General features: G+C 53.3%; 1 protein-coding gene across 1 annotated transcript; it reads left to right on the top strand.

Annotated features, from left to right (window-relative positions):
• Positions 1 to 4,407: 4,407 nt before the first annotated feature.
• Positions 4,408 to 13,071, top strand: IDH2 (isocitrate dehydrogenase (NADP(+)) 2). The gene is made up of 11 exons (XM_079952836.1): positions 4,408 to 4,637; positions 6,205 to 6,296; positions 7,106 to 7,271; positions 7,655 to 7,815; positions 9,531 to 9,674; positions 9,853 to 9,989; positions 10,218 to 10,369; positions 11,160 to 11,272; positions 11,826 to 11,923; positions 12,408 to 12,500; positions 12,629 to 13,071. The coding sequence occupies exons 1-11, from the start codon at positions 4,523 to 4,525 to the stop codon at positions 12,711 to 12,713; spliced, it is 1,356 nt and encodes a 451-aa protein (XP_079808962.1). The 5' UTR covers positions 4,408 to 4,522; the 3' UTR covers positions 12,714 to 13,071.
• The last annotated feature ends 3 nt before the right edge of the window (positions 13,072 to 13,074 follow it).

Below are 13,074 nucleotides of genomic sequence, written 5' to 3'. Positions count from 1 at the left end.
GAAGAAGAAGAAGAGTTTGGATTTGATATCCCACTTTATCACTACCCCAAGGAGTCTCAAAGTGGCTAACAATCTCCTTTCCCTTCCTCCCCCACAACAAACACTCTGTGAGGTGAGTGGGGCTGAGAGACTTCAGAGAAGTGTGACTAGCCCAAGGTCACCCAGCAGCTGCATGTGGAGGAGCAAACCCGGTTCACCAGATTACGAGTCCACCACTTTTAACCACTACACCACACTGGCTCTCTAGCCTGGGCGGGGTGGGGGACAACAAAGACATTAAAGAGAATCTTTATAAATATGTGCACATAAAAAAAGTTGCAATCTTGCCTCGTTTGTCCAAGAGACAAACATGGCTTCATTGGATCTAAGCTACCACAGGTAAGTAGAAGGTAAGAAGAAATGCCAGAATCTAGCCCTCATTGCTACTGGTGAGTGGCTGCATCTTTTTACAGTCAGGGCCAATTAGGGCGATGGGGGGGGGGCAGGCAGGATAGCCATTTGGCCAGGGTCCTCAAGCTCAAATCAGGCCTCAGATTTAGACACTTTTGAGTTTTCGGTTTGTCCAGAAGCAGGGGGTTTGTATGCAGGCTGTTACAATAGGGGCCCTGCCAAGAGCTAGGACTCCAGCTGCACAGCTGCAAATAAAACATCTTAAGTGTGTTGTGTGACACTAGATGGTGACAGTGAGCTATGGCAAATTCAATGTATTTTTCAAAACGTTTTTTTAAAAAGCATTTTCATAGTGTGTGTTTTTTTAATATGTGTGTAGATTCCACTCAAGTTCTCTTTCCGTTTTCTCACTCTAATTCTGTGAGAGATGTCAGTAGAGCCACTTGTGCATTGCCACACATTGTGTATAGGCACAGGGGGTGGCTGGGTCGTTTTTGCAGCCAGAGCCACTCCATTTTCACCCTCCCCTAAACATGCGATATGCCTAATCTTGGAGCTGAGAGACACGTATTGTCTCTCCAGGCCTGCCTGAAAAGCACATTGCGGTCTGCAAAGGACCACAGTCTAGGCGGTGCCTAAATCCAACAAGACAACTTTTGCAACCCATGAGAAGATTTTACACGCCGTAATTATGAGGAAACTTTGTGCTTTAATGTCTGTTAAGTCATCAAGTCTGTGCTCAATTAAAAGATCTTGTCTGAAAGTTGGTGAGGCTGGCAATTCCAGAAGATCACAGCTGCTGCTGAAAGGGATCCTGGGCAAATGCAGAGTTTGCATGGAAGGGTGCCCAACCCTGCCTGCAACCAACCAGGGTGCCAAACTGACACCCTTTCCTGCCCTGTGGGAAGCAGAGTCAAGGAGGCCCAAGTGAGAAGGAGAGCAGTACTAAGCCTCTTCCCAAGTAGGGGAGGTAACCAGGCTGGCCTCTTGGAGTGCCTCTGGGTCTGGCTCCTTGGCTCAGTCAATCAAAGAATACTAGGAACATAAGAAGAAACTGCCAGATCAGGCCAAATGGGCTCATGTAGTCCTGTATCCTGTACTCACAGCAGCCAGCCAGATGCTGGTGGGAAACCTGAAAGCAGGATTCGAGCACATGAGCCCTCTCCCCTCCTGGATCCATTGCCTAAGCCTGTCCAGCACCAAGGAGGCCTCCTCCAAGATGAAGCCAGTCATGGCCAGAGCGGCCAGCTCTTGCCAAGTAACTCTAGCCTGGAGCCCAGCATGCTGCCAGGGGAGCAGCCCAGTGGCTCAGGGCAAACCAGCCGTGCCCATGAGGCAAGAAGCAGAGGCTGGTGCTTCAAGGATGAAGTTCCCTTTGTCCAAAATGTACAGCTGCTACATGTGCAATCTCCAATGGCCAAGAAGCACATCCTCCCAACACAGTTCAGATGCCAATTGTCTCATGAGTAGCAACTATGAGTGAGCCCAGTGCAGGTGTCTCAAGCAGCCGGTGAGCCCTGCGGCAAATAGCATGTCAAGCTGCAGGTCCAGTGCAGTCTTATGCACAGTCATTCTAGAAGACATCTACCCATTTCACAGATAGGTAGTCTAAAGGATGGGAATCCATTACAGAGAACTGAAAGCACCTGAAGAACAGATGGCTGGTTTGTTCATGCATGAAAAGGTCAAGGAATTTTGAGCATGTAGGAAAGAAGCAGTTATATTCTATTGTCACAAGTGCTCACACTCAGCATGAGCCAGTGCAGCCCAGATAGTGACCCCCACAGCCCTGGAGATTCCCTCTCTCTCACACACAGGGAACCCTGGCTCTGCCCTGGTGCCCCCTATCCTTCCTGCCCCCCCTCCTCTCTTCCCCAGGGGGATGTCCAACTGGCCAACCACTGGGTAGGCAAGGCTGGGTAAGGGGGAACCTCCAAAGCAGACCTTTGCCTACAACTTCCATCATCCTTCACTGTTGCCTCATTATGCCTGGGGCTGATGGGAGTTGCAGTCCATGCATGCTGCCTCTGATCTAGTCAAGAACATTGGCCCATCAAACTTAGTAGCACCTCCACCAGGACTGGAGTGGGGCGAGCCTTTGGCCCTCTACGTGCTGCTGGACTCCCCAGCTCCTGTTTGGTTGGAACTTAGATGGGTGGAGGTGCAGGGGTCAGCTATATGGTGCCCTTGAGGCAGAGCTTTGGGGCAGAAGCCCCCACTTGGCAGAATGGGCAGGACAACGCTACCCCATACACAGCCAGCACACAACTCTAAAGGGGGTGATGGGCAGAATTAAACTGAGGGATTGAATTAAGTCCAAAGTCTAAAACTGCCCAACTGCTCTGCTGGCTGAGGCCTTGCAGCCAAGAGGGCAGAGGGGCAACTCCTCCTCTCTCCCCAAACTCAAGCTGGGGTGGTCTTGGCCGGCTGCTTCCTGATTGGTGGTGTTGCTGGTGAGTGTGTTTGTGTGACTCCTTTCTTGTGTTTCTGCCCTGAGAGCATGTCAGGTCCCGGCTGTGCCAGTCAATCAAAGTTTATTGTTCTAGCCAAAGGCTAGAAACCTGCAGCCACAGTCCCAATAAAACAATAGAGATCATACATCCATAATATGAGGCAACATCAGTGATGTAAGACAGAGGTTGCCAGATACACCCACAAACTCAAATCCAGTTTGATTTCAAATTAAACCTCACCACAACTTTATAGTGTTCTATCGAACTCCCTTTTCCTGATAGTTATTTGCAGCTGGTGGATAGAGGGCCACACTGTGTGTTACAAAGCTATTATTGTCACCCAAAGTAAAATGGACCGTTTCTGCCGGGATGCACCTGCTTGCTTCTGTGAACAAAGGTTTCAGAAAATGATCTTTTGGGTCTCTATATAAGGGGCAAGCTAACAGATGTTTAACAGTGAAGTCTTCCAACTGAGGCTGACCACAGATACAAGAATTAAAGAAATTGAAGGAAGAGGAGCATAGCTTTGCGCTGCCTCCACTGCTGGAGTCAGGGTGCCTCTAAATGCCAGCTGCTGGGGATCACAAGTGCACACATGGTCTGCTTGTGGCTTTCCTTTTGGGGTATCTGGTTGGCCACCATGAGGACAGGATTCTGGGTGGCCCCTCTTTGGACTGATCCAGCAGCCAGGCTGTTTTTTTGTTGAGCCAGTGCTGACCCTGGGTGGTTCAAGCCGAGAGCAAAGCAAGGGCTGCTTGGATTGCACTGTGCTCAGTGCCAGCTCCGACCCCCACCATGCCCATGGGTACTAACCCTCCAGGCCCAGTGCCTGCCTTCCCAAAGGGGCTCCCCCCCCCCCCCCGGCTGGGTTGTCAAGAGGGCTTCTTGCACCTCCAGGCGAAATGGAAGGAAGGGCCCTCGTAGGAAGTCCCCACGGGGTTTCTCTCTTGGGCACCAGCCTAGACCCTGATCTGCTCTGCTCCGGGCCCTCTTCCCCGGGGCTATTCCTGGATTAGTAGCGACCGGCGGCTGCCGTCAGTGTACAAACAAATGGCGCAATGCCCTCCGGCTCTGCCAATGCCCTTCAGCCCCGACGGCGGCTCAGGCAGGCCACGTCCAGCACAGGAGCGCATCCTGGGAAGCTGGCCTTCGCCTCTCGTCTCGATGGATGTCTTTTATCAGCAGCCAGGCCTGGCCTTGGCGCTCCCGCCCGCCTGCCTGTCTGGCGGCTGCAGCTACTGTTACCCAAGCACAAGGCGAAGAAGTGGGGAGTGAGCTGGGTAGCCCTCCGTGCTGGGCGTCTAGGGCATCCCGCCGCCCAGCGCCCCCGCGAAGGCCACATTTGTAACGCGGGAGGGGGGGGGCAACAAAGGCAGTGGAGATGCTGTCGCCCAAGGGAGGGCAAGAGCGTGGCACTCACGGGAGCCAAAGGGGCAGTAAAAGAACAATGGCTGCTGCCGCTGCGTGTCCATTTCCCGGGTGGCCCGCTTTGGACCTCGGCGCCCCGCCCCGACGGGGAGGTTCCCAAAGCGCGGGGACTTAGGGGGCAGGGCAGGCGGGCGGCCGCTCCATCTGCTCCGCCTGGCGCGCCTCGGCTGCTCGGCTTCTCCTCTTTGCCGCCGCCGCCGCCACCGCCGCCTGCACGTCCTCCATTTCCTCTTCCTCCGTCCGCCGCCACGATGGCCCACTACCTCCGCGCTGTTGCTCCGGCCGTCGCCTCGGCCGCTTTGGGCCGCTCTCCTGCCGCGCTGCTCCCTGTGCTGAGCGTCTCGCAGCGCCCGCCGCACCGGCACTGTGAGTGGCGGGAGGGGGGGGGGAGTGGAGGAAAGATGGAGGGGGGTTAGAGCAGAAGGTCCCGGCGCTGCCCCCTCCCAAGGCCTGGCGACGGGAGCCACCTCTCTAGCCCCGAGGAAGCCGGCCAGGCGTTTGCCCCCTCCGAGATGCCCGGCGCCATGGCCGTGCCCTTGTGTGGCAGGGTCCTGGAGCGCCCCGGCCCCCCGTCCGCCGGTGACCTTGCGATGCCCCGCCGGGCCCCGCCGGCTGCCTTCCTCTGCGCCTGGTCTCGCTCGGCCCCGCCTGCCATGCTGGGCCTCCCCAGGGACTATATTTAGAGCCGCCTCGGGTGGAGCCGCTCCCGCTCAACTCCGGGGCGGCCAAGGCGGCTTTGCCCGCCTCGGGGCACCGGGAGACTTGGAGGAGGAGAGCAGATTGTCTCTCCTGGGAGACCTGCAGCTGGGGGACGCGAGGCCCACATGCCAGCCCCTCTTTTGCCCCGTCTCGAAAGTGGCCCGGGTGGGGGGGGGGTTGGCGGGCGGAAGGCTTGCCAGCTTGGCGGGATCCTGTTGCATGGAGCAGAAACTGGCACAGCACACAGCTGGCCTGGGGGGGGGGCATTAAGACCCTGTCTGCATATACGTGCTTTACTCATTGAGGCTGTGCCAGGCCTGGGAATGTAGGCCGGCAGTTGCTTTGCTTCTATGTCGCCATGGAAGACCTCCCCCCCCCCACAGCCCCCCCATGCACACCCTAAGGCTAAGCCGCTGAGGAGGCCTCTTTCCAGCATGACCAAAACTCCTTTTCCTTCCTCTGTGTGTGGATCTCGAACAGAGGATTTGGCTGCCCCCTGCCCTGCCATTCCTGCTTTGAACAGCTAGCAGCTGGCTCCAGGACCTGTTGGAGCGCCGTGCCAGCTCACCCTCCGAGGGGCAGGGAGAAAGCCGCAGAGGGAGGGTGTGCCTGCTGCTCCCCTGCTGTCCTCTGAGGGTGACCTTGTCCCTTGACCAACTGGCTGGAGCAGTAGAGTTGCAGGTCCAGTCTGTGGAAAAGGGGCTGCGGGCAGATCCCCAGCGGAGGAGCCTCACCCCAGGCAAATGTGCTTGGATTATGGCTTGTGAAAGTCAGCAGGGCTTTGGGCTCAGCTGGGATTAGTTAGAGAGCCACTGGGCAGCAGTTAATTCACTTTCTCTCCTGCCAGGGTCAATCACAGGGTAGACACAGCAGGCACCTTGGCCTGACTGCTTTAGCTCCACTCTGTGTTGTGCCTATTCGCAGTAGAGCTGGGGAAATATTTCAGATTCTTAAGAAGCACCGGCGTCAGTTGCTGTTTACATACACAAAGGGAGAAAGGCTTGCAGGAGAAGTGCAGGCAGCTTCCACAAGGGAGACAGTTTATCAGTCTCTAGACCCCAACAAGGATTTGTTTTGAGAGTGGTGTGCTGGGATAGAGACACACGCCAAGGCCCTGGGATTTTTCTTCCAGTGGTTCTAGCAGCTGCACCCTGGCACAGCCCACATCACACAATTGTTTGGGTGTTGGAGGTTGTCTCTGGTGTCTCTTCAGCATTCTGACATTTCTCCACAGATGCTGACAAAAGGATCAAAGTTGCCAACCCTGTGGTAGAGATGGATGGTGACGAGATGACCCGGATCATCTGGGCCGGCATCAAGGAGAAGGTACCTGGAAGTTTTGGATCCGAGGGGCTGGGAATAAAGCAGCAAGGACTATGTGCATTGGAAGCACAGTCATGTTTCTAATATGCTCACAGTTTGTGGAAGGGTGAGGAAAGGGGCAATAGAAAGAGGACTGGAAGATGTTTCTTCCAGTAGGCTAAGGCGGTCTGGGCTTCTCAGCTTTGAAAAAGTTCCCAGGGGAAGTATGATAAGAGATTTATAACATTACGAATGATGTGGGGAGAGAGCCAGGTTTTTTCCTTACAATTTTCAACATCCTTGGATATATCTTAGGTAAACCAGATGATGACATTTAACACAGCCGTATTCCACATGCAGCAATGAATGAGTTATATAAAGTCAGGCAGCCCCTGCCAACCTGGTGCCCTTCAGCTCTTTTGTACTACAACTCCCTTAAGTCCCAGCAAACATGGCTGCATGATGGTGGGGCTGATGGAAGCAGAGCTTTACTGGCTGAGACTGATGGGGGTTGTAGTCCAAAATATCTAGAAGGCACCAACTTTGGAGTTGGGGAGGCTGGGGCAGGTTAGTGTCCCATTTCCCCACAGACCAAATGGAGCTTGCAGAACACACCATCCTTGCAACAGGAGGGGAATTGTGTGAATAACATGTAATTATTATTAATTTTTTAAGTGCGCTTTTTGCATGCACGGGAAGGGTATTGTGTGGAAGCTTTCTGGGGCACATCTCTGATGGGCCTTCTGCACTTGCTCGGTGGTGTGTTGATCTCTACTGCGGGGTCTGCATCTACATACCTTTGTCCTCACTGCCTTCCTCCCATCCCGGCACAGCTGATCCTGCCCAACGTAGATGTCCAGCTGAAGTACTTTGACTTGGGGCTGCCGAATCGGGACCAGACGGATGACCAGGTCACCATAGACTCTGCCCTGGCCACCCAGAAATACAGCGTGGCTGTCAAGTGTGCCACAATCACCCCCGATGAAGCCCGCGTGGAAGGTACATGGGAAATGCCCATGGCAGGGTTCAAGGAATCTGGCATGACCTGCACTCCAGGTCCCCTCTCCCAAGAGGAAGTCCCTCAGCCCAAAGCAGATTGCAGCTGTTCCTCTTTTCTCTTGGGATGGCTGGAGTGGCTGGTGCTAGGGCAGTGGATTGGCAAGGAGCCATTAAACTACCTTGTTTGAGTCAGACTCTTGGTGTAACAGGCTCCACTGACTGGCAGCAGCTCTCCAGGGTTTCAGGCAATGGACCTGGAGATGGAGCCTGAGATTGAATCAGGGATCTTCTATGTGCAAAGCAGATGCACTCTGCTGAACTGCCACCATTGGTCTCTTGCTCTGCACCTAACTACCTCTTCTTCCCCTCCACACTTCCCCTAGAATTCAAGCTAAAGAAGATGTGGAGGAGCCCAAACGGCACCATCAGGAACATCCTGGGTGGGACAGTCTTTAGAGAACCAATCATCTGCAAGAACATTCCTCGCCTGATCTCCGGCTGGACAAAGCCCATTGTCATTGGCAGGCATGCCCATGGTGATCAGGTGGGTTGGAAGGGAGAGTGGGTGGGTGGATGGGCAGCTGGATTGGGAACAAGGTGGGATGTACAACTGGGAGAGTAGAGCATTCTCTTCTCTACAAACCCTCTGGGATAGAGCAGGGCCAGTCAGTCTCTCTTAAAGTAAAGGTAAAGGTACCCCTGCCCGTACGGGCCAGTCTTGATAGACTCTGGGGTTGTGTGCCCATCTCACTTAAGAGGCCAGGGGCCAGCGCTGTCCGGAGACACTTCCGGGTCACGTGGCCAGCGTGACATCGCTGCTCTGGCCAGAGCCAGAGCCGCACATGGAAACGTCGTTTACCTTCCCGCTGGTAAGCGGTCCCTATTTATCTACTTGCACCCGGAGGTGCTTTCGAACTGCTAGGTTGGCAGGCGCTGGGACCGAGCAGCGGGAGCGCACCCCGCCGCAGGGATTCGAACCGCCGACTTTTCGATCGGCAAGCCCTAGGCGCTGAGGCTTTAACCCACAGCGCCACCTGCGTCAATTGTGTTTTGATTATCTGTCTGGCTCCAATCTGCTCCCCACCTCAGACAGGCATGCACAAAGTCAGGAGTAGCAGGGGGAATGTTGTTGGAATCCTGCTGGCTGAGTCAGGAAGTGATGGCAAGAGTACAGGAAGCTTTGAAAAAAACTCACTGATAAATCTCCTTCATCCTTGAGTACCAGGTACAGTGGTACCTCGGGTTAAGAAAATTCATTCCAGAGGTCCGTTCTTAACCTGAAACTGTTCTTAACCTGAGGTACCACTTTAGCTAATGGGGCCATCGCCACCATGCGATTTCTGTTCTCATCCTGAGGTAAAGTTCTTAACCCGAGGTACTACTTCCGGGTTAGCGGAGTCTGTAACCTGAAGTGTTTGTAACCCAAGGTACCACTGTACTTGGTTTAAATACCTGTCCTAAATTCAAATGCTGTATAATCTTCTATAGGAATAGAATCAGAAGAGAAAAAACTAGAATTTTCTTATAGTAAATGTCCTGTTCTGCAGTGAAGTGAGGGGGACATTTGGAATCCTTTGGGGTTGGCTCCTCCCATCCTCAGGCGGAGAGACCAGCTGCCTTGAACTTGACTCCTCCATGCTCTCTATAAAGCAGACTTTGCAAAAAATGTGCAGGGAACAAACAGGCCCTCCCTCAGACTTTAGCAGCCTGGAAAGCCCTGCTGTGGGTGATGAGTATGGTATGGTGGAGGAAGGATGGATGGTCACTGTAAATGCCCAGCTACTGCCATAACTTCCTTTGGTTCAGTTTCCCTTGAACCTCCCAGGGGCAGGTCATAACGGGGGGGGGGCAGGCATCTTTGCCCCCAAATTCCTCCACCTTCACCCATGTGGTTAAAAAAGCTATGTCCCTCTCTAGGGTGTATGGAGGAGGTGGGTGGCTGTAAGCAGAGAAAAATAAAAACCGAAATTAACTGGAAAAACCCAATCCCTTAGTGGGGGGCTCATGAAACAGGACCAGTCTAGAAGCTAGAAGTTCAGCTCAAATTGCCCCTGCCTCCTACAGGTGGTGGGGTAAACCCAAAGGATTCCAGAGGCTCCCCCCTTGCTCTTCTACAGGACAGTACTGTGGATCCTAGCTACAGAATACATTGGGAGGGAGCAGGCCTCAGCATGGGGCTAATTAGGGGGTTTGATGTGGGGGAATTGAGACACTTTGATACTGTTGGGCTCTCCTAACATGTGGGTTTCTGCTTTCCAGTATAGAGCCACAGATTTTGTTGTGGACAAGTCTGGGACGTTTAAGATGGTCTTCACTCCCAAGGATGGCAGCGGAGTCAAGGAGTGGGAGGTGTACAACTTCCCCGGCGGAGGCGTCGGCATGGGCATGTACAATACAGATGAGGTGAGGGCAATGCCAGCTAGACCCCTGCATTAGTTGCTTCGTGGGTCCCCTCCATGGGGTGAGGCTGGCTGCTGCATCCTGGGGACCTGCTGCTCCCCTTTGAATAGCAGGGTGGCAGCTCCTGCAGGCTGCTGCTTCTGGGTCATGTCCCACTGAGGGCCCTGTCTTCCTTTTGCAGTCCATCTCGGGCTTTGCCCACAGCTGCTTCCAGTATGCCATCCAAAAGAAGTGGCCCCTTTACATGAGCACAAAGAACACCATCCTCAAGGCCTACGATGGGCGGTTCAAGGACACCTTCCAGGAGATCTTTGAAAAGTAAGCCCTTCTGACCCCCCTCTTGGCTTAAGCCAGGAAGCTGTGGGTGGGAGTTGCTTTCTCCCACCTTCCCCAAAACCCAGCATTTCCTGCTGAGATCCTAAGTGCCAGAGGTGAGATCCTAAGTGCCAGAGCACCTCCCTGTTGGGATGGGTTGGAGGTGCTGTGTGAGGAGGATTAGAGGGTTGATGCTGCATGAATAAGTAACCTCTTGTTCTCCACTGCCAGGCACTACAAGACTGATTTTGACAAGCTCAAGATCTGGTACGAGCACCGTCTCATTGACGACATGGTGGCCCAGGTGATAAAATCCGCAGGTGGCTTTGTTTGGGCGTGCAAGAACTACGATGGAGATGTCCAGTCTGACATCTTGGCCCAAGGTGCGGCGCTGGGCAGGGGAGAGGGCAGCTGTGAAAGGCTGCAAGTGGTGGGTGTGTTTGCAACTTGTAGGGACCGGAAAGCAGGGGGAAAGATTTTTCTCTATTCTTGCAATAGCACCACAGAACATGGCTTCCTGTGTGACCAGGGCACTTCAGGGGGCTAGACCCTCCCATGTAGGGAGCTGCCACTGGTTCATCTTAACTGGCAGCACCTCACCAGGAGCCTTTCCCAGCCCTCTCTGGAGATGCTGGGGATGGAACTGGGATCTTGTATGCGCAAAGCACGCACTCTGCTACTGAGCTATTGTCTTTCTCCAAGACTGCATAGCACTCAAAAGGGCAGGTTTCTGCTCTCAAGGGGGGAAGCCATGTTGCTGAGGTCTTTGTGAGATTAATGGTTCTCAGAAGGGAGACTGCACAAGGCAAGGCCAGAACATTTTACAGCCCACTTCCTGCCCTTCTGACTAGCATCTCAGAAGATGGGCTTTTCTCTCCCTGTGGCTGTTCTCCAGCTCTGCTGCAGTTGTCTGTTCTGCAGAGTGGGTTGGCAGATCAGATGCTCCGCTGATGGTGAAGCTAGAGAATTCAAATGTTTCTTCCTTCCTTGCGAGTCAGCTGAGCACTTGGCTTTAATCTGTTGATATAGAGTGCCAGGCACCCCATGCTCCAGAGGGGAGCACCTCATAGGCACAGAAACAAAGGGGCCCAGGGACCTCCCCTTCCCCACAGAGGAAGGTGTGGAAAGCTGCTGTTGCAGAGACAGCCAACAGGAGTTTGGCTTTTTTCCTAGGGTTTGGCTCACTCGGCCTCATGACTTCCGTCCTCGTCTGCCCAGATGGGAAGACCATCGAAGCGGAGGCAGCTCACGGCACTGTTACACGCCACTACCGGGAGCACCAGAAGGTGGGTCAACTGGGTGGCTGTGGAGGGGGCTCACCTGGCCCCTTCTTTAGGCATATTGTCTCACTCTTTTCTGTACCAGGTGAAGACCCTTTCAGCTTCCCAGGCTTTAAATAGCTTCACCCTTTTAATCTACTGAGTCTTAGATTGTGCTAGTTTGCTTGTTGCTGCTGAAAATATGCCGCTTATTATAGTTTTGCCATTTTATTTTAATGTTTTATTGCTGTAAGCTCCCCAGTGAACACTGTGATTGGAGGATATAAATATAGTCAATAAAATAAATGAATGAAATAGACCAGTGGGAGGGATGTGAGCGCCCTCTTCTGGCCAACTTGCTGCATCTGCGTTCTCACCAGACTAGGGATAGGGAAACTGTAGTCCTCTAATGTTGCTTTAAGTCTCTTTAAGTATTGTCCATGCTAACCGAGACTGATGGGGTCCAATAGCCCATGGAGGGATACAGGTCTCCCCCTCTCTCAAGCTAAATGCTTGCTGGTCTGCTACCTCTAGCAGTGGCTGGCAATTAACTGTGCCTACCTGTTTTCCTCCCCTGCAGGGCAATCCTACCAGTACCAACCCTATCGCAAGCATATTTGCCTGGACAGGAGGCCTGAAGCACAGAGGCAAATTGGACAGCAACGCTGACCTCATCAAGTAAGGGCCACTGTCCAGCAGCATGAAAAACAACATTGCCGTGGGAGAGCAAGTTGGCGGGGAGGGAATAGGGCTGCAATTATGTCAGGCTCACGACAGAGATTTTTGAAGTACAGGCATAAGAATGACCCAGATATTGTAATGGGAGAGTGCCCTGGGCCCCCCAGGGGGAAAGGGGGACCCTGAAGAAGGAAATGCAGGGCTCCTGGATGGTGTTGTGAAAGACCTGCTTGAAGGTGAGCGTCAAGCGTGTTGTTGGCACACTCCATACTGCATATCGCTGCATCTGCTAGTTGCTTCAACAAGTGATGCACAAATCAAATAACGGCAGTAGCACAGCAAGACTGAGAAAACAAACAAGCTTTGCTCCCTGCAAAACGAGAGTGAGGCTGGGCCTGGCCTGTCAGTCAGAGGCTGCAGGGAGATGTTGGGCCTTGCTGTTTTTCCTCCTGTGCTAGAGGCTGTTCTTTTTTTCCATGGCCAGGTTTGGTGAGACTCTGGAGAAGGTCTGCATTGAGACGGTGGAGAGTGGTGCCATGACAAAGGATCTGGCTGGCTGCATTCATGGATTAAACAAGTGAGTATTCCTGGGCTGCTGCAGGGCTAGCTTGTGGCTCCTACCTTCTCTCTCACGAGTTGAGGAAGCACAACTTGCCACCGGCTTGGGCTTCTCATACTCCCCCACCCCACCTTCTGCATTTTCAGTGTGAAGCTCAACGAACATTATTTGAACACCACCGACTTCCTGGAAGCTATCAAGAACAACCTGAACAAAGCTCTGGGCAAATAGGAGGAGCTGGAGGGGGGTGCTGGAACGTACTGGTAGTGGGTGGAGGAGGGCACAGCATAGCATGGAGGCACATGATGAAGGAAAGGGGATTGCCTCATTTTTAACAGAACAAATTATGGCTGTTTGTACTGTCAACCAGAGACATTTTTGTAACCTGGTTGTTTTTTTAAAACCTTTTTAGCCGCCCTATTTGGGCTCCAATAACATGTCCCAGCTGCTGCTACTGCTGGCTTGGGGGAAGGTCTCAGTGCTGGACCCCCCACCCCCTGCCAGGCGGTCATAATGGTTTGTGCTGTAATTTATGTACTGTGGTTTGGGCCTCATGGTGCCAAATAGAGCTATTAAATTATAGCTTTTACAC

The sequence above is a fragment of the Podarcis cretensis genome (genome assembly GCF_951804945.1).
Source record: "Podarcis cretensis genome assembly, chromosome: 14".
NCBI lineage: Eukaryota > Metazoa > Chordata > Lepidosauria > Squamata > Lacertidae > Podarcis > Podarcis cretensis.
The sequence above is the reverse complement of the archived record's forward strand: the minus strand, read 5'-3'. Positions and strand labels throughout refer to the sequence as shown.

Coding starts and splice junctions, on each gene's coding strand:
- IDH2 (XM_079952836.1), top strand. CDS start 4,523: ATGGCCCACTACCTCCGCGCTGTTGCTCCGGCCGTCGCCTCGGCCGCT. Junction 7,272..7,654: donor CGATGAAGCCCGCGTGGAAG/GTACATGGGAAA, acceptor CACTTCCCCTAG/AATTCAAGCTAAAGAAGATG. Junction 11,273..11,825: donor ACTACCGGGAGCACCAGAAG/GTGGGTCAACTG, acceptor CCTCCCCTGCAG/GGCAATCCTACCAGTACCAA.